This window comes from Sciurus carolinensis, chromosome 5 (genome assembly GCF_902686445.1).
Source record: "Sciurus carolinensis chromosome 5, mSciCar1.2, whole genome shotgun sequence".
NCBI classification, from domain to species: Eukaryota; Metazoa; Chordata; class Mammalia; order Rodentia; family Sciuridae; genus Sciurus; species Sciurus carolinensis.
The window spans coordinates 172,356,412-172,383,498 of record NC_062217.1 but is presented as its reverse complement, the minus strand read 5'-3'; the positions used below and the strand labels follow the sequence as shown (position 1 = coordinate 172,383,498).

The 27,087-nt window shown below is 49.0% G+C and overlaps 1 protein-coding gene across 1 annotated transcript; it reads left to right on the top strand.

The window, feature by feature from the left end:
* The first annotated feature begins 1,816 nt into the window (after window positions 1–1,816).
* Mki67 (marker of proliferation Ki-67) lies at window positions 1,817–26,723 on the top strand. Its single transcript, XM_047554098.1, is given in 15 exon segments — window positions 1,817–2,165; window positions 2,167–2,213; window positions 4,447–4,525; window positions 4,619–4,734; window positions 7,269–7,335; window positions 9,091–9,136; window positions 9,605–10,627; window positions 11,789–11,964; window positions 12,892–13,207; window positions 13,303–13,421; window positions 13,523–13,694; window positions 15,835–15,978; window positions 16,881–22,519; window positions 23,270–23,703; window positions 26,387–26,723. Coding segments are annotated over 14 exon segments (8,418 nt in total). The 5' UTR covers window positions 1,817–2,120; the 3' UTR covers window positions 23,699–23,703; window positions 26,387–26,723.
* Window positions 26,724–27,087: the final 364 nt, after the last annotated feature.

The following is a 27,087-nucleotide window of genomic DNA, read 5'->3' as shown; positions in this document are numbered from 1 at the left end:
CCTTTGCGACCCTCCAGTGCAATGCACACTGTCAGATTCTGGCAGGTGAGATAGTCGTGTGGGAGGAGTGAAGGGCCCAGGGGCGGGGAACTCCCTGGAAATGTTTCTTCTGGCTGATGGATTTGGGGCATGAGTGCCTATAGCCTGTGAAGACACAAATTAATCCCTGAAACTCCCAGGTCCATATGCCCCCTGGGAAGGCTTTTCCAACCATCCTGAGTCTCTGGGTCTCTAACTACAGGGTCTCTAGTCCTGGGACTGATAATGCTGGAGGAACTGTAGAGCCAGAAGCCAGGCGGGCAAAAGGATTCATGAGGTTCTCCTTATAGAAGTGAGATCTGTGTTCATAATGAAATGGTAGGCTCTAGGGCAAGCCTCAAATTCAACAGAAAGTACCACTACGAAAGTTTGTCACAGAACACTTTAAAGACCGGCCCTCCCACAGATCTGGGACCACAGCTCTGACCTTTCCTGCATCTTTCACTTCCTGCTCTCTTGAGAGTTGCTGGTGTGCACTCTGTAATGTTCACAAGGTTGGCAACATTCTACCCCTTCAGCTCTCATTAGGTTGCCTCTGAGAATGGAAGAATTGAAAACTAGAGAAAAATGCAGTCGTTTAAGGGGTTAGTCAGAGATGAGCTCTGTTTGATTGTTTAATGGGGTGGGGAATGGGAACTAATGTTTAATTTAACTGCACCAGCCTGTTCATCTGATTATATTACCCCATTCCAAAAAAAAAAAAAAAAAAAAAAAGACAAAAAAACCTAGTGAAAACAGCATCTTTGCACATGTTTACAAACCTCTAATGCCAGGCCTGATGGAAGACAGAAGCCTGATTGTCCACGGGCTGGGGTATTCAGCAGACTCCACCCGACTCCTTAGAGGACCCTGGAGAGGGTAAGCAGCCAAGGCCCGGGCAGACCGACCAGGACGCGCCCCGAATGGTTTCTGCAGGCTCCACCGGTGTTAGCTCTGGGCTCCTGAGGCAGGAAGCCAAGGTCAGGGCGGCGGTGGCGGTGCCTGGAGGAGTCACCAAACGCAGGTTTAGGCCCCTTCCCCAGCCCCCGGGGTGTTAGGGTTCGTCAGGCACGTTGCCCAGCCCTAGGTATCTTAATTGAACTTTTTCCGAACAGCCAAGCGCTCTAACTCTAAATGTGTGGAGAGAGAAGTGATTAAAATAAATCGTGGTTTCTTGAAACTGGATACTCTGTCGCCATAGAACAGACAGTAAACAGGATATTGTGCAAATGGAAATAACCGCTGCCCTTAGCAGAGAACAGGCGCCGTGGAACCTGTGTGCAATGCACTTCTCCCGCGTCTGTGGAAGACTGACACTCTGCAACTGGAAAAGGCGCAAGAAACTCCTCAAGGTGATGGTTTGCTTGTTGAGATGGAGGAACCGGCGAGAGAGGGCTTTAATTTTTAAATTTAAATCTTCCAGCAATGAGTGACACGTGGCGTCGCTTGTGTTTGGTCCTTAAATTAAAAGAAAGGAGGAGGGGTTCTCGTTGGCGAGGACACGGTCCATCTTTGCACTTGTGGCCGGGGTGATGCCCACGCTGAGCTGCTCTCCCTGCCCGGCAAGCGCCGGCGGGCCGCGCGCGCCCCCCAAGAGGAGCTCCGCTTTTCCGCCCTCGGCCCCGCCCACGCTTCCCTCGCCCTTCCCATTGGCCCCATGCCGCGCCTTCTTGTCCAATCGTGGCCCTTAGCGCCAGAATTTGAACCGCCGTTTTGGTTTGAATCCGTGGCGCGGCGGGCGCCTGGCGCGGAGCTGCTGGGACACCGGACGCGGAGGGCGGCGGCGAGCGGCAGTGGGGCGGTGCGGGCGCGCGTGGACACCGCTCGCGTCCAGCTCCCCTGCCGCGGATTGCGGGCGGCGGACGGCGCCTACGGCGCCAGGTGAGCGGGCGGGACTCGGGTGACTGGGGCCTGGGACCGCGGCGGCGGGCGCTGCCGTCCTGGCCGCGGACCTCCGGGCTGGGCCCTGGGTACCGCCGAGCTTTTGAGAACCACTCAGAGCCGCGGCCCGCAGCACCGACCTCTTCTGCAGGGAACGCGGCGAGTTTCGCAGGTGCAGTCGGAACCCTGGGTCCTGCGACCCGGCACACAGCTAGGGTAGAATGCGGCCCGCGGGACGCCTGGTGACTATCAAGAGGAGCGGGGCGGGACGGAGCCCACTTCCCGCTGAGCCTCAGCACCTGCTTGTTTGGAAGGTGAGAGCGCCGACCCGGGCGGGTGGAGGGCTGGGCTCCCGTGCGCAGCGTGAGCCACGCTTCCCGGACGCGTCCACCGGCTGTTGAGCATATCGTTGTTACGTGTGCTGTGTGATGACATGCATAATGTGCATTTTAAATCAAGCATATTTTGCAATTGGTTTGACAAAGATTTTGCAATGCGGAGAGGTATCGGTGATTCTTAAACCCGACGCACAGCAGACTGTCTTTAGAAGACACTGCCCCTCCCAGTAGACGTGACGTGTTGTCTCTGCACCTCAGCAGTACTCCCTGGCCTGCTGCGTGTCTGGAAAAATAAAAACCGGAAGGAATGCCTCCCCACGCCTGCCCTGTGCTTTGATACCCTCCTGCTGTTGGCTTCCTCTTTAGGGCCAGTAATATCCCTGGTCCCAGCACAATGGGCACAGTTGCTAATGGCATGAGCCTCACCGTCTAAGGTGTCCCTGTAGGTGTGTGATAAGGTCACCCCCATGGTCTGGTCCCTGGCCCCACTCTGGCTGGCATCATCCCATCCTCTGGATTCCTTCATCTCTCACCATCTTCCTAAGGCATTCCAACTTCTTGCTTGTGTTGGTATTTTATAAAGTTTGAACTTGATGGCTGCATTATTCCCCCTACTCTTGTGCTTGAGTGATTCCTGTCTTTCAGGTGTCTGTCTAAATTGTTACCAGGAAGCAAGCCTTTAATGAATACGTTTTTCCTAGCATCACAGCATTGGTGTTTTTGGTTAGTGTCTCCTGGAGGTCTGAGCTCCAAGGGCAAAGGCTGTCTTGTTAATAGTTATGCGCTTGGGGCCGGGTTTGGGGTCTGGCACATGAGAGATGATCAGTATATACCATTGGTACATGTCTAGTAGAAAGACGTGCTGGAGATTGAATTGGAAATCAAGGCATAACAGTAGTGCTCAAGAGGCAGGGCCATTTTACCCTGCAGGGGCCTTTGGGCAGGGTCTGGGGACATTTTTACATGTCATTGGGAGAAGTGTGTGCCACTAGTGTCACTGAGCAGAGGTCAGGGCTGCTAGGAAGCACTCAGCAGTGCTCAGAACAGCCCTGCTTGAAGACTTCTCTGGCCCAAAATGTCAGCAGCAGTGTTGACATTAAGAAACACTAATGGGTTCTCCTGCCAACAAAAGCCAGTTCTAATGATAAAGTCCCTCTTTACTGGGGTGTTCTGGTATGTAAAACCCAAATTCTCTTCTTGACTTTAAAGAAGCTGTCACCTTGCCTAATTTCCTTTCTCTTGAAAAGAAAAAAATTTCCAGTCTTGAATGATGTTCATTTTGGTTATCATAAATAGTACTTCAGCATACGTTTTGCAAGATTTTATTATTTTGGAGCCAATTCATAAGTGCTGTGATAGGTGCAGGTGTGCTAAGACTCTGGAGGTTCATCCGCAGACCAGACAGGAAATGAGAGTATGTTCCACTCCTAAAACGCAGGATGGAGTCCGATACCAGAGACTCCCGAGCACCGGCCACTCTCCAGCTAGCTTCTGGGCTTTTCCATGGTGTCAACTTTCTGTGCACAGTTGAATCTAGATATTGCTTTTTGTTGCCAGCAGATCAGTGTTTTTAATGTTAGGAGAATTTTGAACTTATCACTTAGTAAGGTGTAATTTTAAAACAGCAGTGAAAAGCTCACACTTGACATGGCTGCCTGCCTGGCACTCGGTTACATGCGCAGCTCACTGGATTGTTGGAACAACACTGACCCGGGCGCTAAAGTAGCCTTTCTTTATGAGGAAGCTGAGGCACAGGGAGTTGCTAGCCGGATATGTGGCACTTTGGGGTTGATTGTCTTTAAATGTACATAAACTACTTAAAAACACAAAGCATTAAAAGTAATTATGCTTCAAAATTTATATAAAATACTTTGTGTCTTATAAGCATAGCTATTTTTGCAAAAGGTAATTGAATTTGTATTCTAGTATTTTTCTGTTAAAATTAAGTACTCAAGTTTTAAAGATCTCAAATAGCATTTTATCCAACATTTATAAAAACTTTTTGCAAAATGTGAAGACCATTTGCATTGCCCATTTTTTTTGTTGTTGTTGTTGTTGTTGTTATGTTTTGTTTTTGGTTATTCCTCATGTCATTACATTGGCAGATCAAGCACATTAGTCCACTTCTGTTTTATTTTGAAAAATTGAGGTAATTTTTTATGAAGTTATAACCAAAAAAAAAAAAAAATCTTAACTCTTCTGTATTAAGGGGTACCGAATGTGACATTCGTATCCAGCTTCCTGTAGTGTCGAAGCAACATTGCAAAATTGAAATCAAGGAACAGGAGGTAAGTGAGTTTTTGGAAGTTGATTTCTAAAACTGTAATTTGCTTTTTATCTTGTCATTAGTTACCTATTTCCTCCCCTTTTTACACTTGTAGGCAATATTGTGTAACTTCAGTTCCAGTAATCCAACACAAGTAAATGGGTCTGCTATTCAAGAACCTGTACCACTAAAGCATGGAGATATAATAACTATTATTGATCGGTCCTTCAGGTAGGTAAAATTTAGTTAGCTAACAACAAACAGCATAATCTAATTAACTGTAGATGGTGCCACAGTTCAGCTGTGATTCCTCTTTGATGGTGGCAATGTGGAAATACTTCAGGCTCTCATTTGTGGTCCTCATAATCTAGAAGCATAGGACTCTGAGAGTGACACTGGGCCCAAACGAGATGGAATTCCAGCATTGGAGAGCACAGAATTAGGTGGAAGATAGGTAACCTGGTCCTAATGGAGGTTATTTTCTTCTGAATGTTGTGAAAAGGTATACTTTTTTAGTTGCTTTTTATTTTAAGCAGAATGCATTCATAGATACTTAGAAAACAAGGTGAACAGATGAAATCATCATGATCTGAACACTCTAGGGATTGATTACCACCTGTATGGACTGAACTGTGCTTCCTTAATATCTGTATTTTGAATTCCTAGCCCTCAGTGCCTTAGAGTGTGTGTTTGAGAGAGGGCCTTTAAAGAGAAGTTAAACTGAGGCCCTTGGACACAGACATCAGAAGAGCAAGCCTGAAGGCACGTTGCGTGAATAGGCCAGGGCAGGGCAGAGGAGCCGTTCTCTCAGATCCCTTGGTCTTAGACTTTCAGCCTCCAGAGCTGAGAGCAAAGTTCTGTTGCAGACATCCTGTGTGGTGGTTCATTATGGCAGTCCTAGCAGACTAAAATGCCACCCAAGTCTTGGGAGTTTCCAGAAGTTCTTTCGTATTGCCTCCAGTCACTACTTCTCTCCAGGGAGGCCACCATGGTGGTCTTAGGAGTCTTGCTGCTTGAGAACAATCTCTAGGCCCTACAGATGTCTGTCTTCTGTGACACTCCATAACAGTGAAGTGATAAGGTGGTTGTGTGCCTGGCCCCTGCTCTGTATGTGAGACTCCTAGCATGTTGGGTGTCTCCGGTTTGTTCTCCCTCAATGCATAAATATTGCATTTTAAAATGTGCATGGCATGCACAATAACAGAAGACTAAAGTACAAATAGTCATTCTTTGCGTATGCTAGGTGAGTGCTCTCCAAGCGGAGCCATCGCTTCAACTTCAAATAGTCATTCTTGATGGACATTTGAGTAATTTTGTTTTTGAAGTATGTTGAGGCTTTCTTTATGATCAGAGATGATTAATTTCTTACTAAGCCTGTGTATTTGAATACAGTGTATTGTACAGCTACTGAATGCAGTCTTCTATCAGTTTAGCCATTAGATTCAAATCTTCTATATTTTTAAATCATTCCCTATTTACTAGTTACTCTAAGAGATATGTTGAAATCTCCTGCTGAGGATTCTTTGATTCCCTTTTTTAGCTCTATTGATTTTTGCCTTGTATGTTTGGAGGCTATATGGTGGCATGCAAATGTCCTCCTGGAACTGATCCTGAACAGTACTTTCAACTCTGTCATCAGAGCTCTGACACAGAACTCTGTCACTTAGAAATGTCCTCTACCTTTTGCCTGATGTTTCCTTTGGATGATAATTATAGCTGAATTAATTTCTTTCTGATTAGTGCTTACACAGTGTAACTTTTTCCACCCCCTTAATTTTAACTTTCCATCGTTCTTATGGTCTCTTGGAACCTGCTGTCAGGTGACTTGTTTTAATTGGAATATCTTCTTGATGGATTGAACTTTATATCATGATAAAACGTCCTTTATCTCTATGTACAATTTTAAAGGACATTCTTAATGAATACAGACTTCTAGGTAGGAAGTATTTTATCTGGAAAGGAGACTAGAACTATTTTCCCCAAAGAAAATACTTTTAAATGGAGATCAGCTGCAACGATTAGACATCCCTAGCAAAGAGCGGAAAACAGACCTGAAGGAAAGGACTTGATTTAGTGCTCTGACACCATGAGACACTGTTCCAGACACCTAAAGACCTCAGATTAGGGTGCCATGAAAATTCAGATCAGGCCCTTTCACAGAGGTCCTGAGTTTTCATTGTGCAGAATAGTGGATAGCTTCCATGATTTGATCTCAGATCAGTCAAAACAACTATGGAGCCCTCCTAAGATGCACCTGTCTTGCCTAGACACAAAGTAAGTGGGAAACTGGTGTGATCATGGTGTTCTGAAACAGCTCAGCAGTTCCCTGTAATGAAGTCACAGCTTTGTATTCACCTGAAGTGTGTCACTTCATGGGAGCGAGTTGTGTCGGCTTGCTGATCGACTTCATGCGGTTACTGGCTTCCAGGGGCGTGTAGGAGAGGAGCCCACGGTTCTGCTCCTATTCGATGGGCGTTGACACAGGCACTCAGAGAGGTAGTCTAGTCATACCCAGGCCAGTCAGTTAAGAGTTAATCTGGGTTCCCACCTCTGACAACAGTATTCTAAAAGAAACCTGAGAAAATTGATAAAAGTTTCTAGTGTAAAACACTTTTCTAGCTCTAAGTTCATTTCTATGTATAAGGTAATGTTCTGAACAAAGCCTGAAATTTTGTCCTTGCACATGACCCAATGTGGTCATGTGGAGGCTTCAGCTAGAGGTTGCGAATCCCAGTCTAACTCCGTCCACCCTTCCTGCACTGTAGGTATGAGAATGAAAGTCGTCAGAATGGAAGCAAGTCAACAGAAAGTCCCGGGACAGCACGTGAACAGGTGATGGGAAATACCTTTCAGGGCTGGGCTCTGATTCTTTTTTGGTGATAGGAAATCATTTTTAGACATTTCAACAAATGATTGTTGTACTTTAAATCAGTGAGAATGACTTCCTGGTTATAGCAGAAAAATAAGGCATGAAAAGAAGTTGAACTTAGACGTAGTGAAATAATCTAAATCTGCGTTTCTTCTTTGTGATTCAGAATGAGAGTACTGCATTGTCTTGGGCTTTTGGCCAAAAAGTCTCGGCCAATATGGAAGCCTGTGGGTGGGACAGTCCTGACACATGGAAATGAACCTTGGGATCTGCACTGCCTCGTGGTTGCTTTTGTCTTCTACTCACTGTTCTCTTCCATCTTTGTGTGTCTGAACTAATCACATAAAAACCGTGAGACCCAAGATGCTTCCTGTTCTGATGTGGAGCAAGTCCCAGGGATTGGCCGTGTGAGAAGACCTAATGAGGGTGTTGGTGCAGAATGGGAACACCAGTGGCCAGCTTATTAAGCTCGATTCTGCTCATGCATGGATGATTAGTAGGGCCCAGCAGTTCTAGGAGGGGGCCTAAGAATTTGTCTTTTCTACTCTTTGGGATGCTGCTCAAGCTGGTGTTGGGCCAGGGGGGGAGTCCTTGGTTTGGAAACCAAGTGCCCAGGCAGTTAGCAACAGGCACTTCCATCTCAAGACCTCTGCCATGGTCTTGGTGAAGCGGGGAGCTCAACGAACCTGGAGCTCATCGGCTCCTGTGCTGGAAACTATTCTGGGTTTATCCCACACACCAGCCATCATCCAACTTGTTACTAGGTGTAAAGAAATAAGCTAAGTAGTTAGGGAACTGTGGACTAGACTGCTTGGCAGTCTGTCACTTATCTTGTTACCTGTTTGATTAAAATAAGTATTAAATTTGAGTGTGTTGAAAAAAATCACAGAAGTTTGACAGGAATTTTATGGCTATTAATAAAATTATGCAAAAATGGGATCGTACATTATACGTATTTCAAATGTCATTAGTAGTTCATTTTTGTTGTTTGGTCATAAGATTCTTGGTCCACTTTGGATTGGAAATCAAACAAGACTCATCTTTCACAGATAGTTTTAGAAGTTCTTAAATATCAAATTTGTAGTTGACTCAGTGCAGAGGTTAAACTCTTTGCCTTTGGTAACAGTGTTTGGAATTCTTCTTAGTATTCCAGAAGATAAAGTTTCATTCTAGGAGTATTGGGCTCCTGTATCTTGTATAGGTGTCATTTGTTATTTCTTTCCTGTTGGGCTGCGGTGGGGGTGGGTCCGAGACGCAGCTGAGGCTGCAGTGCCCCTGGCAGAGCTGCTCCCACTGGGCCCTTGCCCTGAGCTCACAGGTGAGCGCGGAGCATGCCTGTGGCCTCCGTTCACCCACAGGTCCTGGGTCTTTCTGCTGAAGCTTATGGTCAGCTCTGCTCGGGTGGGTGTGCAGAAGTGAGCCATGCCCGATTTTAGCTTTAATTTCTGATATTGGGCATTCCCTTGAGGTCACAGAATCTCTCTGGAGGTTAAGTTAATCATCTTATGCTGGGGTTTGTTTTCTCCTCTGTCACTTGCTCTTATTTAAAAGCCAGCTAGGATGTGTCTGGAACTTGACCGTTAGCTTCACAAAGTCTCTAAAAGTCAAAGGAGCAGTTTGGGAAAGAAGAAAATCAGTAAAAAGAATATTTTCATTGTTATGACCATCAGCATATAGGAAGGCACTGAAATCACTCTTCTTGTTTTCCCAACATATAGGAACCAGCGCGGCGAGCCTCCAGAGCTGGCTTTTCGGCTGAACCTGGTTCGTACTGGTTGGGTTCAGTTCTGGGATCCTCGGGATCAGATCTCTGCACGGTGGCAAGGGGGACCACTGGGGGCCCAAGTGTGAAACTTTAGTAGGCGTGCCATGTGACCCATAAAGCCTGGCAGAGAGCTATTACCTGCTTTCCTGGTGATTGAGGGGGTGCTGTGTTTAGGGCAGAGTCCATGTGCACGTAAATTGAATTTTTCAGTGGTCAGCTTAGTTTGAGTCATTCAACAGATTATGTCATTTCATACTGATTGGAGGCTAACGTGATTTATTTATTTGGATCAAAATATTAATATCTTAAGACTTAACACAGTTTAGGCATTAAATAATTTGTAGACTAAGGGAAAAGCTAGGTTATAAGGCAATTTGTTTGAAACAATTATGATACTAAATTCCACAAGTTTCAGTCATTTAGAAAATATTGAATTTCTGTTTCTTATTTCAAAATTTACTATCAAGATGGGAAAGAGCAAGATTCCAAAGCCCATTCAAAACTCACGGAAAGAAATGCTGGGGGAAATCCTCTGGAGTCTGCCAAGAAGCTCACAGGAGAGGGTTCTGCCTTGGATGGTGCTGACCTGGAACCACCTAGCGCTTGGTCCTCAGAACATCAGGGGCATGATGGCGGAAACACAGGGGATCCCTCTTCTGGGGACTTGAAGGCCAAACCTAGGGTAACAGTAGGGAGCGGTTATGGATCACCGAGGTCTGTTCCCTCTCCGCAGAGCTTTGACAACCGCCAGGGAAGTGAATCCCCCTTTCAGAAGCTTTATCAGTCACTGAAGGAGGAGTTGGATGCAAAACCAGGACAAAATGTACAGTGTTGTAGAAAATCAGGGTCACGTGGTGGCACAGCAGGGAGAGAAAGTGCTGGTGGCTTGCAGAGGGAGCCCCAGCTGTCCTGCAAACCAAGACAGAAATCCAGGAGAAGCACCCTCACGAAGGAAGACCCTCCCTCTGAACCAGAAACCAACCAGACTGAGAAGGGAAGGGCCATGGAGCCTGCAGAGGCCTCCGGGAAGCTGCCAGTTTCCAGCGTTCCTCTCTCTAAGACCACCAGGGAGAAGGCCCTTGTGCAGTGTCCTCAGCAGCCAAGTTCTGCACAGGAACACAAGGATGAAGACCTGCATGCAGCTCTGGGTGAAAGCACCTGCGTCAAGGCCGTTGATGAGCCAGTCACTCCTGGGAAGCTTTTAACTAGAAATCAAGCACCAACCAAAGCTGAGGGTGCTGCCAACCCTAGCAAAAAGCCAGAAAATCTCTCTTCCAGAAGCAGGAGGAGTGCGCCTACAAATATGGAAGCACTACCCACGGAAATCCAAAGCCAGCCTTTCTTAACTCAGCGTCTCCCTCATGTTGAAAGGAAGATTCAAAAGGATTCCTTCAGCAGGCCTGAGAAATTGGGCACAGCAGCTGGACAGATTTGTTCGGGGTTACCTGGTCTTAGTTCAGTTGATATCAGCAACTTTGGTGATTCCATTAGTAAGTTTGTTTAATGATAAATCTACTTTCCCTAAAAGTTTAGTGCCTACCTTGTATGTAGATATCAATGAGACTGTCATTCAATCAATGTGAGCTTCGTGGTGAGGTACCCGCTAAGCTCCAGGGTGCAGTGACAAACGGCATGTTCCCATTTCAGCTGTAGATGAGTCTGAAACCCGGATGATTGTAGCAAGGAACACTGGGGAGGTGTACTTGTTAGGAACTGTGCAAGGGCAAGAGCACAGAGTTCTCTTCCCTTCTACCACAAAAGAGGAAGGAGAATAACTGCTTTTCATTCAGGCTCAGTTTTGAACTACAGCTTACTGAATCAGATACATTTGGTTGGAATGAATCACTGAAATCCTTTGAGAATCACTGAACATGATGGTAGCTCTTAGGGAATCGATGCTTTGTTTTCAGTCTCCTCTGAGCACTGTGTTTAAACACTGGACTAGGTGCAGGGGCTTTGCATACTTTGACAAAGGAAGGGATGTCCATTAGAAGGTTTTATTTTATTTTCCTATTGCAAATGGGGAAACTGACAACCCAAAGCCCCCAATAAGTGGCTAGGAGTGGAGCCCTGACATCCTCTTGCATGCCCCAGGGCCTGGCTTCTGAAGGTGGACCACTGTGGGTGGGGAGTTACCTATACAAGGAGCCTGTGTCTGTCCACTAAGCCTCCTACAGGGGCGCTTGCTTGGACAGGGCTTTGTGTTGGGTTCAGGAGTTTGGTGGGGCTGGGGCACATGACCCTCCTGGATAAGTTTCCACGGCTCACATTCTACTCACTGGGCAGGTCTGGGTCAGGCCCAATCACGTGCATCTTAGAAAGTTCTCTCCGACCACTGTTAGCACTTTTCTCCATCATCCCTCTGCCCCAGTGCCAGCTGCTGCTGCAGATGGTCACTTTCTTCAGCTACGTCTGGGTTAACCGTTTTCAGTGTGTTCCGGAAAGCTCTGTAGTGTGCAGTTGGCACTTGCTATGGGAGTGGTTCCTCCTGAGGTCTTTCAGGGAACCTTTGGCAGCTTTGCCCTCATCAAGACTGCAGAAGAGCCCAGCTGTCAGGTTCCAGTTGGCCAGATTTCAGTAGTGGTTGGAAGTGAATCTCGGGTCCTGCGAGGGTCGTCATTGCCCTTTGTACTTTTGTCGTCCTTCCTTAGACAGGAGTGAGGACCTGCTTCTGAAGAGAAGGCGTGTGTCCTTTGGCAGTCGTCTAAGGCCTGAGTTATTCGATGAAAACTTGCCTCCTAACACACCTCTCAAAAAAGGGGAGACACCAGCCAAAAGGAAGTCTCTTGCAACTCACAGTCCAGCTGTCCTGAAGAAGATCATCAAGGTAGGCTGGACGATCGGTGTTGGGTTTGCTCAAGTGCCTGAAGGTGGCACACATTCCACCCAAAACCTGCCGCAAGTAGAGTCACCAGGCAGATCTGCAGTTGTCTAAAGCACTCACTGAGCTCACTTCCCTTATTCGGGTCTGGAAGGTGACCATCTCCCAGTTGGCTCTAAGGTGGCTGAGAGTGTCAAGGTGTGTGTGACACTTCTTTTTGATGCACAAGACCCCTGACATCTGTGCCCACAGGTTCCACAGACCTACCTGGGTCACGCCAAAAATGTCCTGTTAAAAAGATTCTGGATTCCTTGACACATGGCCACAAGGACCATTTCATTTTCTCTTACAGTTATGAGGGTAAACAGGGCATTCAACTGGTGAGGAGGAAAGTCTTTGGTAAATTATCTCGTGCCCAGTCAGTTTCATAGGCATTGTCTTCACCTGCTGCTGTGCTTCCCTCCCTGTTTTTAGGCCCCTGGGGAGTGTAACCCCGGGGCTCCCTGTAGCCAGGCCTGGCTGGCTTTACTTTCTCTTAGCAACAGGAAGGAGTGGGAAGGCCCACCTCTCTCCTTCCTGCTTTATCCCAGCTCACAGAATGGGCAGTCTCAGGACCGGGCACCCATAGCCAGTTGGGCCAGGACTGAGGTCAGGACTAGCTTGTCTCACTCAGCAGGCCATTCTCTCCATCTTTCCACCCAGAATGCCTCAAGTCCGACTGGATTGCTGCTTTTATCCCCTTTCTATTTCCCTAAGTGAGTGGGACAAACTTAGCTTTCCTTAACCTTGTAAGACTGCTTTAAACATTTGGCGCTTCGAGATTTTAACAGCTTAAATTCTTCACTGAATACATTTTGATAGGCCTTACAGAAATGTAACGTTTCCTTAAACTTTTTGGGCGAGGGTTTCTTATGACCATTTCTGCCTTGTCAGGAACAGCCTGCATCACCAGGAACAGAGTTGTCTTCAGCAATCTGCTGGGAAGTGAAAACAGAGAGAGAGTCCACAGGCTCCCTGGCTGCTGGTCCCAGAGAAACTGCACCAGGGCCAGGTGATCAAAGACGCAGGTCAGGCAAGGCCTCAGCTGCCTCTGGTGGCAGCAAGTCCCCTCAAGACACTCCTAAGAGAGTGGGGAGGAAGAGTGGCCACCTGTCTTCAAAGAAGACATCTATCAGCCGAAGTCAACATGGTATTTTGCAGATGATTTGTTCCAAAAGGAGAAGTGGTGCTTCTGAGGCCAACCTCATTGGTTAGTGTTGAGTTGGTGAATGTGTTTTTAGGTCATTTTTTCTCATTTATTAATGCCAGTTTATTTTTTAAATTTCACCATCCTTTCTCTGACAGTTGCAAAATCATGGGCAGATGTGGTTAAACTTGGTGCAAAGCAAACACAAACGAGAGTTGTGAAACATGGCCCTCAAAGGCAGATGACCCGGAGGCAGAGAAGACCTACTACTCCCAAGGTATGACTTCCTGTGGGTGGCTCGTTCGCGCCTGGTGCTGCCCAGGGCGCTGAAGCGTGTGTTCAAGCTCTGCTGTTTTATCCTTTCACCTTTTTCCACAGAAGCCTACTGGCAGCGTTCACAATCAGTTCAGCACTGGCCACGCAAACTCTCCTTGTACCATAATAATAGGGAAAGCTCAGATTGAAAAAGTAAATGTACCTGCTCGGCCCTACAGGATGCTGAACAACTTGGTTTTCAATCAGAAAATGGACTATGATGAAGATCTTTCAGGTAAAGCAACTTTCGATGTCCCAACTGTGACTTTGTGGCTGTTTGCCACCTTTGTTCCTCTGCTGAGTGGGAACATAGAAGACACAACTGAGGCAGCTTGCCAGGGCCAGAGACTTCACAAAAGAGAAAGCTGGTTGAGAGGAGGAGGCCATGCCTGCACACTGGGGTCAGGTGTCCTTTAGAAAGTGCGTGTAAATGTCAGATGCTTGCACGCCTTTTCCTGGAGGGCAGTGAGGGCAGGGAACTGGGAAGTGCTGTGGGGAGAAGGCCCTGCCCTTCCCGGGCCTCAGCTGGGCACGTGGACAGGGTGCCCGAGGCAGATCTGATCAGCTGCTTTGGAGCAGTGTTTTGCTTCTTCAAGCAAAGCTTTCTCTGAAACTTGACTGTATCTGAGTCAAGAGATACAACCTGTGGGAGGGGTTGTTTTAAGCCACTAATCACAGCAGATGTTTCTGCACAGTTCCCATTCTCAATGAGAGTGTGACCTGACTTGCTTAGAGATCACAGCTGCGGCGAGGAAGCAGATCTCAGGTTCCATGTTACATGGTATGTGCAGTGGTTCACACTGTGCAGTTCAGGAGGGAGGTGAGTTTCGAATTGAATGGGTGGGATCTTATTTTTATTTCATGGCATATTGGGAATTGAAAGTTACTGTATTGCTCAGTAGGCAAAGTACACCAGTAAGAGTAATACTTGGATCAATTAATTTGTGTTTTAAAAGAAATACAAAATAAAAACAAAGTAGGTAAATGTGTATATATATGTATTCTTGTAAATTGTGAACATGTATAGAATATTGATACACTTTTTTTTACCAAATGTTAAAAACACCCTCAAAAATACTTTTTATATATCAACTTAAAATTTGAAATGTATCATTTTTTAGTTATGTGTAACATTAGGGCTTGTTTCGACACAATCATAACAACATGGAAGGAGATTCGCTCTGATTCAGGTCCCCCTTTACCCATTCCTGCCTATCCTCCCCTTCCTCTTCTCTACTGGTCTGCAGTTGTTTTGTTGGTGTCTGGTGGATGTATGTGATGATGAGATTCGCCATGGAATATTCATCTGTGTACCTGGGAAGTCCAGCCAGGTTCCTTCCACTGCCTTTCCTTATCCTGTCCTCCCCTTCCCCTCCAGTCCTTCATCTAATCTACTCCACTGATCTTCCTTCTATTGTAAGGGCCCACCCCCTGCATTTTCTTCTCTCTCACTCTCTTATAAAATAAATGAGTCCCCCCCCAAGATAAAACAAACAAGATTTTGAATACGACACTGGGTTGTCTCAAGCATTTCTTCCTTTAAGACTCTTCCAGAAGTCAAGCAATTTTCACCCCTGGGCATAGCTTCCACTTGGAGTCAGTAACTGCAGGACATTAGACCATGGGTGCTTTTGGCAAGGCCTGGAGGACTGGGAGGGAGGAGACCTGAGGGAAGGACTGGATCAGGTGGGGGCCTCAGGCTGCTCCCCAGACTGTCCTGCAGCTGAGCGCTGGCCTGGGAATCCGCCACCCCATGGCTCCAGTGCAAGGAGCTCAGGGAGGGCGTGAGCTTCTCAGGAAGTTCAACCTGACATGGAAGCTACTTTATTCTTTTTTCTGTGATGTCAGTACTGCTTTGCAGTGTTAAAATTAAATGATAATGCTATTTGGATTTGTAAAAATACATACCATTGTCCACACTAAAAATGGGCAGCATCCTGTCACATTCTGAAAGGTGGGGACATGTTATTTGTACATAAAATCTACAGCGGAGGAACCCAGGACTCTTGGGACAGCCGCAGGCCCTTGGGACCTGGATGCCTGGAGGGGAGACCAACCCTGAGGGAGGGTGCCCACTACCAGTTTCTGCAGCACCTGCACTTCTGTTTGGGACCTAGTTTGGAAGATCGTGCAGGACAAATATCTCGTTGATTTCCTTTCCTGTTGGAAAGGATAGCGGATCTACATACACTTGTTTCTCCTTGTCCTCTTAAAAAAAATAAGCACATTATGAATGGATTTCCCCTTTATGTGAGACCCTGAGTACTGGAATCCTAGGGACTTAGTTTACCTCCTATCACTTAGTCTGTTTTGTGTGAGGACTGGGGTAGCTCATTGTACATAAGTAATAGGTTTAAAATATTTTCATTTATCAGGACTCACTGAAATGTTCAAGACGCCAGTGAAGAAGGCAACCACATCTCCTGGCACTCTTTCCAATTCAGAGAATTTGCTTGGAAAAAAGTCCCAAGTGCCTAACTCAGGAGGAAAACCTCTGCCCATCACTTTGGAGATTTTGGGTTGGTTGACTTTTTTTCCAGACATCATGCTTTTGGGAACTTACAGATGGCATCGTTTTACGACCACTGTTGTGTTACTTCACATCAGATGCCCCTGATAAAATGCCTTTCTGCCTTCCCTGGTCTGTTGTCTAAGCAGAGAGTCCTGCTGAATATGAACTAATGCTGCATCCATTCACTACATGGATAGAAACGGCTAATCAGTGCAAAAATTCCCACATGCTTTTGGCTCCTTTACGTATTGGAAGAAAATGATATAGCAGAAGCATGTACTTGCTCTCACACTTATGAATTACTCATTCAAAATAATTGCCAATTATAGAACAGAAAGATAGGGATTTATGTACTGATTATCATCCCTCCCAATTGTGTGTGTGGGAGCAGCCCCAGGTGAGAGACATGGAGACGTGAGTCCGTCTTACCCTTTCCTTTGGTACTAGTCATTGCATTCCTGTCTCAGATGGAACAGCTTGCTACGCTTCAGAATTTTGCTAGTGTTAAATCGTAGATGTTTCCTGCATAATATGGACCCTAAGCACACACTGTAGAAGGCCTGTTAACTTTATTAACAGTTGAAGGCAAGAAACAACTATATCAAATGTCAGTAGGTCCTTGTGTGGCAGCCTTCAGAAGACCCTATGTAAGGAACTTTTCCCCTAAATAATCACTACAAACCCTAACACCACTTAATGGTGACCCCACTTATCACCAAATAACATTACACTTAAGGATACGTGGCTCATAGTTAAGACAGATTGATGGCCATATTAGTAGACTCATGTTCCCAGTAAGGTTGACAGGAAGGTTAGTCATTGGTTCCCACACTGTATTTCTTGAGAATAAAATACTAAGTTGATATAACACAATTAATATACTAGCTTACGTATTTTTATTTTTCACAGGATCAAGTGTGTTCTCCAGTACACAGAAAACAGCAAAAGAACCATCTGATAAGCATTTTGCAAGCCCATCCCTAAGAAGGCAGAGCATTAGAGAAAACGAAAACACAGTGAAAACGCCCAGGAACATCAGTAAAGTGACTCATTTTGAGATGAGAACTCCAGACTTTTCACCGAAGCCTCTGAAGATGGGACCCAGTGCCAGCAAGTTGAGAAGATCTGTGGATCTCAGAAATGCGCAGGTGCCACGTGCAGAAAGCAAGAGTGAAGCAGAAGCAGATGCTGCTGGGACCAATCTGGGAAGACACCCGGAGGAGCGGAGAGGGGCCCCGGACCCACCCAGGGAAAGTACCGAGTCAGGAGAAAAGTGTGGCAAGAAGACAAATGTGAGGAGATCGAGAACGGGGGGCCAGGGGAGTGGAGCCCTTGCCAACCTCACAGACCCTGAGAAGACACTTGAAATAGAACCCAGGAAAGACCTCTCAGGTAGCCAGCCGCTACCCCAAACACCAGCGTGCACCCAGCAAACAGCAGAACAGGAGGAAGAAGCCACTAACATGTCCTGCAATTCTCCCCAGCCAGAGCCAGTGAATCCCACAGCAAGTAGGAAGAGACAGCACAGGAGATCTCTGGGGAGGGCGGTCGTGCAAGAGGAGGCATCTGCACTGAGGACGCTCGCACACGCAGAGCCAGGAGATGATAAAGGCAGCGGGGTGTTTAAGGGAACTGCAGAGCAGAACAAGGACCCAGTGGCGTATGGAAGTGGAATGAAGAGGGGGCCACGGACTCCTAAGAAAAAGACCCAACCCCTAGAGGACCTGGCCGGCTTCAGAGAACTGTTCCAAACACCAAAACACGCTGAGCAGTTCAAGACAGATGGTAAAACAAGAGTGCTGGACAAGTCTGCCCAACCAGGACCTGTGGGAACCCCAAAGAGCCCAGAAACACAAGCCAGCTTACTGCGAGGAAAAGTGGACGTGAAGCAAGAGCGCCCTGCACGGGAGGAGCTCGGCGAAGCGCACGCTCCCAGAGGGCCGGGAGCGGTTGGCAGAGCAGTCAAGGCTTTTGAGGAGTCTGCCCAGCAGGTGCTGCACCCAGCAGCAGATGTTACAGGCAGCAGGCAGCAGGCAGGGGCAGCTAAGGCAAAGGCCCAGCCCCTGGAGGACCTGGCTGGCTTCCAAGAGCTCTTTCAGACACCAGGCCGTGGCAAGGACCCAGAGATTGCTGGAGAGACCACAGATACACATTGCAAATCTGCAGAACCAGTATCTGGGGATACTCTAACACCTGTAAAGAGACGGCCAAGGACAAGTCTGCAGAAAGTGGAGGTGAAGGAAGAGCTCTCAGCACTCAGGAAACTGTCACAGTCCCCAGGCAGAGCCACACACACACCCACGGGACCAGCGCAAGAAGAGAAAGGCATCAGAGCACTTACCAGAACTCCAAGGCAGAAGGCAAACTCAGCCGAAGATTTAACTGGACTTAAGAGACAACCACGGACACCTAAGGAAAAGTCCCAGCCCCTGGAGGACCTGGCTGGCTTCCAAGAGCTCTTCCAAACCCCAGGCCACTACAAGGACTCAAAGACTGCTGGAGAAGCCACAGATACACCTTGCAGATCTGCAGGACTGGAACCAGTCAGAGCACCAGCAAGCACGAGGAGAAGGTCCAAGACAAGTGTGGGGAAACTGCAGGTGAAAGAGGAGGCATCGGCACTGAGGGAGCTCACTCAAATGTCAGGGAAGGCCACCCACACACCCAGAGTGCCAGCAGGTGATGACGAAGCCATCAGGTCTTTTGAGGAGCCTGTACAGCAGGCCCTGCAGCCAGCAGCAAAGGTGACGGGAAGCAAGTGGCAGCCAGGGGCAGCTAAGGAAAAGGCCCAGCCCCTGGAGGACCTGGCTGGCTTCCAAGAGCTCTTTCAGACACCAGGCCGTGGCAAGGACCCAGAGATTGCTGGAGAGACCACAGATACACCTTGCAGATCTGCAGGACTGGAACCAGTCAGAACACCAGCAAGCATGAGGAGAAGGTCCAAGACAAGTGTGGGGAAAGTGGAGGTGAAGGAAGAGCTCTCAGCACCCAGGAAACTGTCACAGTCCCCAGGCAGAGCCACGCACACACCCGTGGTACCAGTACAGTACAGACACATCGACGCAATTGTGGAATCTCCAAGGCAGAAACTGGACCTGACTGAAAACTTAACTGGACTGAAGAGACAGTCACGGACACCCAAGGAAAAGGCCCAGCCCCTGGAGGACCTGGCTGGCTTCCAAGAGCTCTTCCAAACCCCAGACCGATACAAGGACCCAAAGACTGCTGATGGAACCACAGAAATCCTGTGCAAATCTACAGAACCAGAACCAGTCAGAGCATTAGCAAGCACAAGGAGAAGGTCCAAGACAGATGTGGGGAAAGTGGAGGTGAAGGAAGAACTCTTGGCACTCAGGAAACTGTCACAGTCCCCAGGCAGAGCCACGCACACACCCACGGGACCAGCGCAAGAAGAGAAAGGCATCAGAGCACTTACCAGAATTCCAAGGCAGAAGGCAAACTCAGCCGAAGATTTAACTGGACTTAAGAGACAACCACGGACACCTAAGGAAAAGTCCCAGCCCCTGGAGGACCTGGCTGGCTTCCAAGAGCTCTTCCAAACCCCAGGCCACTACAAGGACTCAAAGACTGCTGGAGAAGCCACAGATACACCTTGCAGATCTGCAGGACTGGAACCAGTCAGAGCACCAGCAAGCACGAGGAGAAGGTCCAAGACAAGTGTGGGGAAACTGCAGGTGAAAGAGGAGGCATCGGCACTGAGGGAGCTCACTCAAATGTCAGGGAAGGCCACCCACACACCCAGAGTGCCAGCAGGTGATGACGAAGCCATCAGGTCTTTTGAGGAGCCTGTACAGCAGGCCCTGCAGCCAGCAGCAAAGGTGACGGGAAGCAAGTGGCAGCCAGGGGCAGCTAAGGAAAAGGCCCAGCCCCTGGAGGACCTGGCTGGCTTCCAAGAGCTCTTTCAGACACCAGGCCGTGGCAAGGACCCAGAGATTGCTGGAGAGACCACAGATACACCTTGCAGATCTGCAGGACTGGAACCAGTCAGAACACCAGCAAGCATGAGGAGAAGGTCCAAGACAAGTGTGGGGAAAGTGGAGGTGAAGGAAGAGCTCTCAGCACTCAGGAAACTGTCACAGTCCCCAGGCAGAGCCACGCACACACCCGTGGTACCAGTACAGTACAGACACATCGACGCAATTGTGGAATCTCCAAGGCAGAAACTGGACCTGACTGAAAACTTAACTGGACTGAAGAGACAGTCACGGACACCCAAGGAAAAGGCCCAGCCCCTGGAGGACCTGGCTGGCTTCCAAGAGCTCTTTCAGACACCAGGCCGTGGCACGAGCCCAGACACTGCTGGAGAGACCACAGATACACCTTGCAAATCTGCAGAACCAGTATCTGGGGATACTCTAACACCTGTAAAGAGACGGCCAAGGACAAGTCTGCAGAAAGTGGAGGTGAAGGAAGAGCTCTCAGCACTCAGGAAACTGTCACAGTCCCCAGGCAGAGCCACACACACACCCACGGGACCAGCACAAGAAGAGAAAGGCATCAGAGCACTTACCAGAACTCCAAAGCAGAAGGCGAACTCAGCTGAAGATTTAACTGGACTTAAGAGACAACCACGGACACCTAAGGAAAAGTCCCAGCCCCTGGAGGACCTGGCTGGCTTCCAAGAGCTCTTCCAAACCCCAGGCCACTACAAGGACTCAAAGACTGCTGGAGAAGCCACAGATACACCTTGCAGATCTGCAGGACTGGAACCAGTCAGAGCACCAGCAAGAATGAGGAGAGGGTCCAAGACAGATGTGGGGAAAGTGGAGGTGAAGGAAGAACTCTCACCAAGGATAAAACTAAAGCAAACCTTAGGAGAAACTGTACCCATCCAGGAAGAATCCCCAGGTGGTAATAAAGGGGTTAAGATAGTAAAACCTGCAAAGCGGAAACTGGATGAAGCAGAAAAAGTAACTGGCAGCAAGAGGCGCCGAGGGGCACCTAAGGAAAAGGCTGAGTCCCTGGAGGACCTGGCTGGCTTCCAAGAGCTCTTCCCAGCACCAGGCCCCACGGAGGCACTCACAGATGATAAGACTACAGAAGTGCCCTGCAGTTCTCCACAACCAGAACCAGTGGACAGGCCAGCAAGCACGAAGAGAAGGCCCAGGACTCGGACCCGGACAGCAGAGGTGCAAGAGGAATCCCCAGCAGTGAGAAGGTCAGCCCGGACAGCACGGGCCACCACGCGCATGCGCAGAGCACCAGGAGGTGAGGACCAGGGCAGTGGAGCTTTTGAGGAGCCTGCACAGCAGACCCTGGCCCCAGCAGCAAGAGCAGTGGGCAGCAGGAGGCTGCGAGGGGCCCAGCCCCTGGAGCACCTGGCTGGCTCCGAAGAAACAATCCCAGCACCAGGCCCCCCGGAGGGACCAACAAGTGAAGAAAAAACCACAAAAATAACCCGTAAGCCTCCACAGCCAGAACCCATGGAAACTCCAGCACCGTCAAAGAGACAGCTCAGGGTGAGACTCAGGAAAGCACCTGTGACCCAAGAGCTGCCAGTGCAGGGAGAGGTGACAGCGACATCAGGGGGACCCATGCACACACCCCAAGAACCTGAAGGGGACAGTAAAAATATCAAAGTGGTCAAGGAACCTGTGAAGCGGAAACTGAATCCTACTGCGGGTGGAGCGGGCAGCAAGAGGCGCCGAGGGGTGCCTGAGCAGAAGACCCAGCCCCGGGAGGACTGGGCTGGCCTCACAGAACCAGTCCCAGCACCAGGCCCCACGGAGGCACTCACAGATGATGAGAAGACCACAGAAGTGCCCTGCAGTTCTCCACAACCAGAACCAGTGGATAGGCCAGCAAGCACGAAGAGAAGGCCCAGGACTCGGACCCGGACAGCAGAGGTGAAAGAGGAATCCCCAGCAGTGAGAAGGCCAGTCCGGACAGCACGGGCCACCACACGCATGCGCAGAGCACCAGGGGATGAGGACCAGAGCAGCGGAGCTTTTGAGGAGCCTGCACAGCAGACCCTGGCCCCAGCAGCAAGAGCAGCGGGCAGCAGGAGGCTTCGAGGGGCACCTGAGGGCAGGGCCCAGCCCCTGGAGCACCTGGCTGGCTCCGAAGAAACAATCCCAGCACCAGGCCCCCCTGAGGGACCAAGAAATGATGCTCACAGCCTGAAGAGCAATCTAAGGCAAACAGCTGAAAGATCAACACCTCTGATGACGAGCAGAAGACTCCTTAGGGCCCCTAAAGCAAAGCCAGTGGAAGACAAGGTGGAAGTGGGCAGCAGACACCCAGCAGCATCTCGAGGCAGAAGCCGGGTTCCCCTGCCGGAGGGCGAAGCTGGAAAAGATGGGCTTCTCTCAGGACGTGGGGGCCTGTGCTCAGAGACTGCGCCACAGGACGCTGCGCAGGCGAAGGCAGGCCACGGGAAAAGGCGCAGAGGCAGCTCTCCCGAGCCCCTGGTCATGAATAAGGGTCTAAAAATTTTAATAAGTAGAATTGAACCTGTGGAAGAGCACAACAGCAGCATGGGAGCTGAACGAAAGGAGAGAGCAGAAGACTCCGCTCCTGCAGACACGGTGACGCAGGGCGTGGGTCCTCCTTGTTGTCTTGGGGGGTGTGACTCCTTGTGAGCTGATGTCTCTCCACAGGGGTTTCTGAAAACATGGTTAATAACTTAGGGCTAAGACAAAGGGTCTTCAGGAGATCCAATAGGGAACAAGCTGATTCTGAGTTTGAAATGTACCAGTCAAAATCATGGCTGAAACCTTAATGGTTCGTCAGGGAGTGAATGACATATTCATGTTCATTTTGAGAAACATGATAAAATAGGTGGGCAATTCAGTTCTGTGTTCAAGATACCTCCCTGACCAAGGCAGGGTTCAAACACAGTGTGTGCCAGTACTTCAGGAATAAGAAAATTATGCTACATGTGTATCCTCAACAAGGGGAGCTCTGAGACTGCCACGCAGCCAGCCCCCAAAAATGCTGAGCGGCCCTGAGCTTTGGTGTGGCTAAAGGAATAGCAGCTCACTTGCCAACTCTGTAATGAAAGCAGTAGCATTTAAATATGGCGTGTGATTGAAGTTTATTCTGAATTTCTGATTTGCAGTTTATCGGTAGGGATCATTTCTCTATAGGAATGAAGTAGCAAAGCATTAGCTTCAATACCTTAGATAACTGGTGTCTTAGGATTTAGGTAACGAGAAATACGCAAATGATTTATTTTTTCTTTCTTACTGTTTCCTTTTGGTTTTTCTCCCTGTTAAATTTTAAGATTTGTTTTTACTAAGTTCTGAAATTTTGTTGATGTCTTCTCATTTCTTTAGGGAATATTGCTGCGAACCAGACATCAAAAAAAAACTGAAGGAGAACAGCAAAGAACTAAGTTTACTAGATCAGCAACAAATGTAAAAATGAAGAGGCAGGAGAAGAAGCCCATGGAAACCTGCCAGGAGGTGGAGCCCCAGAACCTAGATGATGGAGATGAGAAACCTTCGTGCAGGGGCAAAGTCAGGGAAAGGAGAGTGTGCTTGAGATCTGGAAGACGGAATCAGATTTCCCAGCCTCACACAGCAGAGCAGGAAGTGAGGGAGAAAGGCTTGGCAATCCCCACCAGGAACCAGGAAGAGAAAGGAGCAGCCACACATTCAGACCTCAGGTGTCTGAGGTCCAGAAAGCCAGGCACGCAGCCCACACTGGAGAGTGAATCTGACCAGAGAGTCACGCGAGGAGCCAAGAGACTGCAGAAAACCTAAAGAAGGTAACTAACTGTATACACACACACAGAGAATGGGTGCGTTTATACACAGAGTCGCAAAGGCAAATGAGAAGCACATACGTAACATCACGCTGCCAGCTCACAGTCAAATGTTAGAAGAAGGACTGATGTAAGCCACATATTTTGTCCGGGGAGTTGTATTTCCTTTGGGAATTCCACTTCCAGTGTGAGTGCAGGTCACGGAAGGCCTTCAGGACAGGCTGGGAATGTACCAGGTCGTACCTCTGTCTGACTGCTGGGGACACAGTGCACACTGAGATGTGGGGAACGTCTTCATTCTCTCCTGGGTTCTGCCAAGCTTGCTTGGGAAAGCTGCTCCCATGTGGGCCTCCTTTGGAAAGGCCAAACAAAGGCGGGTGGGTCCAGGAGGCAAACAGCAGGGGTTAAGGTGCACGCAGGGCAAGCGTGTGCGACATTCCCCTCCCCAGGCAAACCACGTCTGTGCTGACCTGGTGAAGGTGCTGTGAAGATCAGGGCAAGGGCGCCACCTCTAACTCGAATACCCCACAGCATCACTAAGCTCCTTAGTGTTCCTCTGGAGAATCCCAGAGTGAGCCAGAGGCCTGTGGTCCCAGAGGCCGCTGTGGAGGCTGAGGCAGGAGGATCGAGAGCTCCAGGCCAGCCTGGGAGACCCCTCCCCTACCCAAGAAGTAAATGAATACATAAGATAAAGGGTAGGGCGGGCGGTTTGCTTTCCTGAGTGGCATCAGAGTTGTTCTCAGCACACACAGTCTGGACCTCGCTCTTGCCTATCCTGAGAGCAGCCAGTGACAGAAGGTAGCAGTGGCCACTTGGTGTGTCAGGTGCAGCCGTCCAGGCTGGCGCACTCCAGGACACACTCAAGCCAGGAAGCTTGAGCTGACAGACCAAGGACAGCCCAGACTCCCAGATGCCCCCAAGACCGCACACGGTCAGCAGTGAGCTGGGCAGGAGGACCCCTGCTGTGGGGTGGTGGCAGGAAGCCCTAGTGGGGAGGCACTGACAGAAGGTTCCAGAGAGAGGGAGGAGGAGAAGCTCAGGGAAAGAGTGATGCCCAGGCAGAGGCCGTAAGTCAGAGCTCGTGCCAGGGGCTGGCTGGAAGCAGAAGCCATCTGATGGTGGCAAGACACGGTCCTGGAGCCCGGGGGACCCAGGACCTCCTGCAGCCCATGTGGTTGACAGGTGCACCAGGCTCCCGTTTTAAAGTTCAGGCTGTAAACATGGATTCCTGGTCTGGAAAGTGGTGCTTCACGAGCATGAAACTGAAAGCGTGAAAGCCACCCTCTCCCTTGATGATCCTAAACTCACAGCAGCCCAGCCAAGGGAGAGCCAGGCCAGGCTGCTCTGTCCGGGACACTCGCCCTCTTCCTGGTCACCCACCAGCGCCCATGAAGGCTCCACACACACTGATGGGTTTCTGCAGGGCTTCTCAGCTGGGGTCCACCATGGGCTTCAGCTCTGGCTGCCCAGAGGCCAGAACTGCTTATGTAAGGAGTAGATTTCTCCAGGTACAGGTTCCCAACTTGCTCATCTTTTCCGTGTCCCTTTGCCCTTAGTGGAAGCAGACAGGAACCATGCCAGTGAGGAGCAGGGGGCGTGGTGGAAAGATGATAGGGTGGAGGGTGATGAGAAGCATCTATTGTCTCACGTGGTAAGCAGCTGAGGCTGAGGAAGGACCACCAGGAGGGGATGGCTGGGGACTCTGGACACCAGGGCTGTGGCCACAGCTCAGCATGGGTGTGTGAACTCACTGTTCTGCCAAAGGTCGTGTGATGTGGGCCTCCTGAAAGGCAGCGGAGGGTTCATTTGTTGTCTGCTGGAGTAGTGTTCAGCGTGCTGATCTGCCTTCACCTGGGGTCTTGTTTACTTCCCTTCACCCTAGAGTTCTGAAGCAGCAACTGCAGTCAGTGAGGTGGCCTGTGGACACTAAGACGTGATGGGCCTCCCTTGCCCGTTTGCTGGAGGAGGGAGGCTCAGCCGCCATGTTCCCACCCTGTGCCCTCAGCGTGCTGGGCAGTCCTGCTTCCTGCCTTTTAAGCACAGGGTCCAGAATCTGACAACATTAGCATATTTAAGATCTTTTTCACTCAAACCCAGCTTTGTGCCTTTTGAATTCTAGCCTTGTTTCCCTGTGACCTGTGACGGCGTCATGATGCTGCTTTTCAGAACTGTTCTCATCAATTTGCTCTTCCTCGTGGGGGTGGGGTGGGGCCTGTGCGCAGCAGGGTGCAGACGCCAGGGCCAAGTGTCCTGTCGGACAAGGTGTGGCCATCTTTGTGCCCTTAGATGTGGTCTGCTTATAGGTGACCCCATCTCCCTGCTCTCTTGGAGGAGACCCTGCCCTCCAGGTCTCACTGCAGGACGGCCCCGGCCATACTCGGTGTTCGGAGGTTGACCTCAGGGTGGTTTGTTTCTGGGTTAGGAGATTCAATTGTTTAATCCAGGTTTAATTCACTTTTTCTAAATGATGTTTTAAGTTTAATAATAACAAGTTTAGGAAAGAAACTGTTTTAAGGTAATGTATCTGTAAAGAAATCTTCAAGTTCAAATTATTTTTTTTGAAATAAGAACCTGCATAAATTCTAGTAATGATTTACATTTTTTCAGAGTAGGGTTCATTACAAAAATTATTATTTAAATTACTTAAGAATTACGTTTTTTTTTTTTTTTTCTTTTCCCCAAACAGGATAAGGACACAGTGTGCACCAAGAAAATAAGAAGCAGAAGTCATCGGGACAGTGAAGATATTTAGCAAAGAAATTTGAGGGGGAAAAATATAATAAAGTTAGTTTAGTGATAGATTTTTAGTATAACTTTTGATACCAATATAAAAATGAATTCTGTAAATAATGATAATGGGTGTGTTTATGGGAAGGAAGCTCAGAATGTTCAGGCTCGGTTTGTCCTTAGAGCCCTGCGTGGGTTCCACAAGGGGCATCACTGGCCAGTACCTGAGTCGTAACAATCTGTCCGGGGCAGGTGGCAAAGCGTGTTTCCTCCGTGCTGCGGAATAAAGCCCTACTTCCCGAGGTTGGTCTTGGCTTCTCTGTAGCTTGTGCCAGTGTATCATCTCTGCTCGTGGGTCTGTCTGTCTTGCACACAGTGTGAAGGGCAAGAACTTGGGTCCCCAACAGTGAGCAGTCCCCAGGCAATCAGCAACGCCTGGGTGACTAGACGAATTTATAGGACATCTACCACAGGGGCATTCTGTCCCCACACTGGGCTGTTGGTCCTGTCTGGTGTCCTTGCCCTTCAGGGTGGTTGGTGTTCCCATCTTTGGAGTCACAGGGTCACTGTTCAGGGGATGACACGTGGCTTGCTCTTCCGCTGAGTCTGGGTCTGCCCAGGACTGCTTTTCCGAGCCTCTGCCCACAGGCTGGGGCCATC